The sequence below is a fragment of the Anastrepha obliqua genome, chromosome 4, assembly GCF_027943255.1.
Source record: "Anastrepha obliqua isolate idAnaObli1 chromosome 4, idAnaObli1_1.0, whole genome shotgun sequence".
NCBI lineage: Eukaryota > Metazoa > Arthropoda > Insecta > Diptera > Tephritidae > Anastrepha > Anastrepha obliqua.
Genome location: NC_072895.1, coordinates 19,296,498 through 19,303,564, shown reverse-complemented (window position 1 = coordinate 19,303,564; position 7,067 = coordinate 19,296,498). Strand labels below are relative to the sequence as shown.

At 34.2% G+C, this 7,067-nt stretch overlaps 1 protein-coding gene across 1 annotated transcript; it reads left to right on the top strand.

Moving 5' to 3' along the window:
- Positions 1-5,364: 5,364 nt before the first annotated feature.
- LOC129243540 (uncharacterized) lies at positions 5,365-6,161 on the top strand. The gene is made up of 2 exons (XM_054880617.1): positions 5,365-5,434; positions 5,668-6,161. Exons 1-2 carry the CDS (start codon positions 5,365-5,367, stop codon positions 6,159-6,161), a joined length of 564 nt encoding a protein of 187 aa, XP_054736592.1.
- Positions 6,162-7,067: the final 906 nt, after the last annotated feature.

The following is a 7,067-nucleotide window of genomic DNA, read 5'->3' as shown; positions in this document are numbered from 1 at the left end:
CAAAAAAATAAGGCCCGACAATACAGCGTGAAGAAACCGCACACCACACTGTCACGCGAAGAGGATGCAATTCCGTCTCGTGGAGTATCTGTGGGTTAGAAGTTCTCCATATTCGACAATTTTGTTTGTTCACATTGCCGTTTAAATCGAAATGGGCCTCATCAGACATGAAAAGGCAGTTTAACATGTTTTGGTCTTCTTCCACCATTTACAGGATCTTCTGGCAAAATTCCAAGCGAATCGGCAAGTCTGCTGCATTCAGTTTGTTAACCATTTGAATTTTGTAGGGAAATAAGTTTAAATCTTTGTGCATTATTGTTTGCAAAGACTGTCGGCTGACACCAAGTTGAGCAGATAAGCTTCTTGTTGAAACCCTTGGATTGCTTTGTATAGCTGCAGCTACAGCAGCGATCGTTTCCTCCGTCCGAACTGGTGGGTTTCGATGATAAGGCCTTCTTGCGACTATTCCTTGCTCAGCAAAATTATTCACCAGTCTCATTATGGTCCATCTGCTAGGGGGATCGCCGCCAAACATCCGCCTGTACTCTCTCTGTACCAAAACTACGGACTCCAGTGCGTGATAGCGGCGGACTATCCAAATTCTTGTTTGCGTGTCCCAGTTATCCATTTTAATAAATTTTAAACATCAATCTGCAAATTAAAACAAAAATGGAACAGATAACTTAAAAAGAAAAAAAGTTATTCAATTTTTTTTTGGTAGCGGCTTTCATCAGCCACCCTGTATATTGTCGTTGCGAAAGCATTACCGCGTATATGCAATGTACAAAACTGCATAAGTGGTGAATGCCAGAAGGAAGAAAAAACTGATTTTTTACAAAAGTAAGGTTCAATTTTTTCACTGAACTTATAATTTATTAATATTATGTTTTAATTCCAACTGGCCGAACATATAGAACATGCAAACAGACGAAAAAAAAAACACTTGGTGAAGTACACTATTGCATATTCAAGAAATAGTTTCTTACTGTGGGCATCGACAGGTAGTGAACTTCAGTCAAAATTGAAATTAATGGTAGATGCAAATTATATGGATAAAAGTACGATTCAGCCAATTATATGTTCCATTGGATTGTATTATTTTCATTGCAAGAAATATTATGTGTATTTCGCCGATATATTTTATAAGTTCGAAAACCTAATCAAGTGTATTGATGTGTGTTTTAAAACATTCCATGTACTTAACCTTGAGTATCCGCAAGAATGTAGGTCCATTTCTTTTTATTCAGCAGTTTTCTATAACATTTCCCTGAAATCTCGCGAGAAAAATTGGTCTATTTGTGCAATTTTAAATGATTTGAAAAAACAAAAGAAGACTTAAAATAAAAAATAATTAGAATGGATGTTCGCCTGCAATGTTCTCAATGCTTACAAGTATTCGAGCATTGCGAGAGTTTGTTAAAGCATATCAAAATTATTCATTGCTTATCAGAAAATGAAATTTACAAATGTGGATTTCAAACTTGTAACCAATCATTTACGAATATTAAAAATCTTTGTAAACACATACGAAATAAAAAAAGGTACGAAAGCAATAACATAGAAAGCTGTGAACAATATCAAGAAAATGTTTCTTGTGCTACTTCATTGATACCTCATAATATTCTAGCACATGTTAGTTATAAGAATGTTAATGTATGTAAGAACCCAACGAATTTAAATGTAAGACTAGAAAACTTGAAAAGTTGTTGCCTTAGTTTTTCTATGAAACAATATGGTAAAAAAAAATACCAGTCTAACGGTTTGACGCGATAGAAGTGAAACCTTCCGTAAAACAAACTGAGAGAGAATGAGACGAAAGCAGCATTAGGAGCGGGATAATTATAGGCTCATTATAATATTGCTATAAAGTTCATATTTTATTCATCCTCAATGTTTTCAATTTCAACAAATGATATGACTGGCTTATGATAGCTAAAATATGATACAAATGCTTTGGTTTCGATGTTGTCAACATATCTTTGAAATACCGTGTCAATTGTTGTTTTTTTCTGTCGATATTCACGACACTTTTCTGCATTATTTTTCGGCATAATTGCGGTAAACATTTAAAAATGAAAATATTTACGAATATAAAAATACGGACGCAATACAGCACACGCGGTTGCTATTATGAGCGTCGTAGCGCGTATATTACACAGACGTACTAACATACACACAAACATTCGTAGGACGCTTGGTTTGAATTTTTTATACATATGTATGTATGATATACTATGGCCTAGCCTATGTATGTACATACATATTTGTGTTCTGAACTTCCAGAAAAACAATGCTTCTTAATATACACATATGCATCTACATACAACCGCACACACAGGCCACTCACTTTATTCCTGTAACTGCGTATGTCGTCCAAAGTTAAAATTCTATGCCTAGCGACTACAAGAACAAAATGCATTAATAGGCGCAGGCGTAGCGGCCATCATCCTAGTTGCCATAGCGCTGAACAGTCGCGGCGGCGCCGAACAATTTCAACTATTGTACTGTGCAACAAAAACTCATCATCAAAAAATTGATTTATAAATTCGACCTCATAGTTCTAAGAGCAAGAACTTTCATTCATAAAACGAGCCGCCCATATGCTAATTTTCTCGACAATTCGAAAATAGTCAATATTGGAATATTTCGCGTAGAATTATTTGGCAATATTCAATTTTTGTCAAGTCGAGTGCCCGCGGCTCCGTAAATATGTTTGCACCCATATATGTATGTAAATATATGTTTCTAAATGCTCGACAACCGCAGCTGCCTGTTCAAGGTTACTGTACATTAGGCCGGGCCGATTTGTGGGAAGGCAAAAAAATCGCCCATTGCTCTATGAAAATCATATTCTAGGGATCAGAATAAGAAATTTTGCCGAAGGAACCATACCTCTAAAACGATTTCTGATGTCCCCCAATATGGGTCGAACTTTTTAGTTTCTTTTCTATAACTCACATTCATTCATTTACATATGTTCTGACTAAATAAATTTCTTAAGAGAAAAAATAGATAATATTATAAATAAATAAAAATAAAGAAAAAACATAACTATTTAGCTGATTTTTTCATGTAAAGGCCAAAAATGGTGATATTTTGAAATTGGGGGACATCAGAATTCGTTTTAGAGGTATGGTTCCTTCGGCAAAGTTTCTTATTTTGATCCCTAGAATACGATTTTCATAGAGCAATGAGCGATTTTTAAATCGACCCGCCCTACTGTACATGCAATGCTGTGCCTATGAATGTGCGCTGTGCCTATGAATGCGCGCTGGATTTCTTGAGAAATTTAACCGTATGTTTTGCTGTGGCGAGGCACATATGTACATACACACAACATATATACATATATCCGCATATATACATACATATATAAATTCACAGATTTAAATTTGCTGATGCCATCCTTCTGTGTGCCTGGTAATGAAGCATTTTCTATACATACATATATATACGTACATATATCTTTTTTCTTCTTCTTTTTGGTGTCGCTTTTTCGTTTCACTTTTTCTCAAATCACTCCCAACGATTCTAAAGAAGTTTTCACTTCAAAAATTTCACAAGGAAATGCGCTATTGAGCTACAAAAAGATGTAACTAATATGATTTTACATCCCATAAGGAATCAATTAAAAATGTTCTTTTTAACGATAGTTTAAAACCAAAACATCACTTTCTTAACCACTATTGTAGAATTATTCAACAGTCGGGCCCATTGAAGTACCTATGGACACTACCTTTTGAATCAAAATATAGGGAGCTAAAATCGTATACAAAAAATATTTGTTCCAGAAAAAACATAACACTATCTCTTGCATTAAAGTTTTCTATTAAACCATTTATAATTTTAGATATGATACTTACAAGCTAAGCGAAGAAAAATCTGAGTTAAAATCGTCGTTATATTTTAACGAAATCAAAAATTTACTTTCTGCCGACGTGATCAGTATGTAATTGCGTTTGCTATTCCAATTTTAAACTGAATGGCACAAGTTATAAAAAAGACTATATTGTATTTAACTATAATCCAAACTTTGTATCATACCAAGTTCTCGAAATATTCATTGTAAATGAAGAAACATTTTTATTTTGTGAATTTATAAATATCTTGGGGTACACATCTCACTACCTATCTTTTAAGCTACGTCCTAAGAGCGGAAATTTTAGAATTATAAAAGCAGATGAACTAAACTATCCACCAATTCATGTGTATATTGTTAACAATGAAAAACTCTTACGGTCAAAAAAGTTTTTTTAATGAATTTTTCCAGTTTGTGTTTCAAAAATAAAAGCAGAAAATAAAAAACTATATTAAAATCAAATTTTTTGCAGTTTTATTCAATATTTAAAATATTTCATAATCTGAAAATTCAGGTAGATTTTTTAAAATTGAGAAGAAAGCTATTTTTCGTTTAGTAAATTTTTACTAGAAACAAAATAACAGTTTCCCTAATTCGAGCAAATTTTACTCTAAAATGAGTAATATTTTTATTTTCTTTTAGCAAAATATTATCTATTTCAAACATAAAAATTATTACAAATATAAAAAAAAATTCCTTAAATCGGGAATACTGAAAAGAGGATGACTTTTCTTAGGCGCCAAATCATTCGCATATTTCCTCATTTCAATAGTCGTTTTAACTTGAACCGAAGAAGTTTTTTTTTGAGGGTAAAGAAATCCGTATCAATGGCATCTCCTGTGAAACGCTGCAAAAAAAGTCCTCAGTAAAAAGACCTAAATCAGTTACTGATAAATAGATAAATGGATTGATAAAACTTGATATTCAGCTTTGCTTCAGTGTGTTTTAAAATTGGATCTTCAGTGCAGCACTACATTCGGTAGTTTCACTGCAGTCAGATTGGCTGTACTCGAACTGCTGGCTTTTGAAAAAAAAAACGAGCTGGTCTAACTCTTACATTAGCTTGCCATAGTAGGTATATTCACAGACCCAAAACATCTAAAAAGCATATACATATGTGAATTAATCTTTGTGCACCAGCAATCAGCTGAATGTAGAGTGAATAACAGAGTTTAATAACAGCGCTCGCATCACTACATTGCTGTGTTAGTGGCTTAGTGGCGAAATACTTTCGCTATCGTTCCCTGAAATTAATAATGACTTCGGTATGCGAAAGTTTTTTTTAATTAGTATGTTAATAGTGAATTTTGTCAATAAAAGATGTGTTTCCTCGGGGGTTTTAGTTTTGACAAAAAGACAAAAATTTCAGATATAAAGTTTAGTGATAAATTTGAACGCGCGCGAATCAGTCGAGTTCACAGCAACAAGACGGCGGACGTGTAGCAAAATAAACCCAGTCAAGGATTTAATTTTAATTGAAAAACGAAATAGAATATACGTGAAAAATGCGGCTTAGTTTAGTAGTTGCAGTGGTTGTGATTCTGTTGGTTACCATCGCCAGTTTGCCAGCAGAAGGTGAGAGTCAAGAGGCTGCTGAAAAGTGAATAAAAAAAAAATTGAATAAATATCAAAAACTCGTGTGAAGCAAAGTTGTGCTTAACGTTATAATTTATTTTATTATATTTTATGTTTTATATGAAAAAGCCTACAAACTAAATTAGTTGCATAGACTTCAAGAGATGCGCGTACTGCATTCAATAATAACTTCTAATCCATATTTTTTCCGCCAATTTGACGTCTCATTGCAGGTAAACGCGTGACCTTAGTACCGCTTTCGGCTAGCGAAGTGTATCGTTTGTTACGTGAAGCCGGTCAGGAGGACGCGGTGCCGGAGGGTCGTGTGGTGACACAAGGTATAGCCGCTGTTTCCGGTTTCGCAGTCGGTTTGGCCAAAGGTATTGGCGGCTCATTGCTTGTGGATTTGGCAACTAATCTTTGGTCGTCAACGAGTCAAAATCCATCGCAAGAAATTTGCTTCAACAGCCGTAGCTTGAATGAGATAAATGATGTGGATTATGGTGATGAGAATGCGAACGGGGATACCGATTATGCAGCACTGGGTAGACAAACTGTTGATGATGATACTGCAACTACAAGTACAGGCAATGTACCTTCAACTACAGGTGGCTCTTACAGTGATAGTGATAATAACAGAGCGTCTAATGGTGATAATACGGCCACATACACTTCCGTTACAACAGAGGAGGGCACAGGTGGAGCGGTGAACTGTGTGGTGCTGTAAATTGAGGCTAAACTACGTAGTGCTGCTAGCTAATGTTATATCATTATTTATTTTTAGATTTAATTTTTATTTTATTTATTTATTTTTAGATTTAATTTTTATTTTAATTATTTATTTTTAAATTTTTATATAATTTAGATTTTAAATAAAACAAACTTTTTCGTTTACTAAAGATGTACTTTTTTTTTTAATTTTCCCGATTAATCTCGGGTTATAACGGGTGATTTTTTAGCTATTATCTTTTTAAACAGTTAGTTTAAACAGCTGACGCACGTTTCGTGTTTTGTTTCACTGTCAAACATCTTCAGTTTAGTCTATAATTTAACCATGAATCGGCTTACAAACGAACAACGCTTGCAAATCATTGACAGCAGTAATGGGCAATTTGTAAGGGATGCTATGATACTTAGGACACTCTGCGGCAACGAGCCTATTTCTAGCAGATTACGATTCCAGCTGGCTTTGGTTACACGTTTATTTTATTATTGCGAGATACTGCGGATCAGAGGTTTGGGAAATACTTCCAGCTACTTCGAAATACGTAAGACCAGAAGCCAACGTCTTCCTACTTTCCACTTATTAAGGATCTGATCTGTAATTCATATGAGAGTGTTATTGAATAGGGAAGCAGACATACATACATATACAAACTAAAACTAATAGTCTTCCTCTGGTCTTAATTTTTATCTCACGCAAATTTGATGGAACATTTTGAAATCGCCAGCAGGAGTCATATTTAATGTGTTATTATTACTATGTATGCATATTAGTTTAAAGCAAATTTCGCATAAATTTCAAATTGTATGGTTTAAATTATAAAAGGCACACACACACCCATTATCACTCACACTAAACCAAGTGTATGAATGCGAAACACCGCCGTATGCGAGTTCGCTTTAATTCAAT

Coding starts and splice junctions, on each gene's coding strand:
- LOC129243540 (XM_054880617.1), top strand. CDS start 5,365: ATGCGGCTTAGTTTAGTAGTTGCAGTGGTTGTGATTCTGTTGGTTACC. Junction 5,435..5,667: donor CGCCAGTTTGCCAGCAGAAG/GTGAGAGTCAAG, acceptor GTCTCATTGCAG/GTAAACGCGTGACCTTAGTA.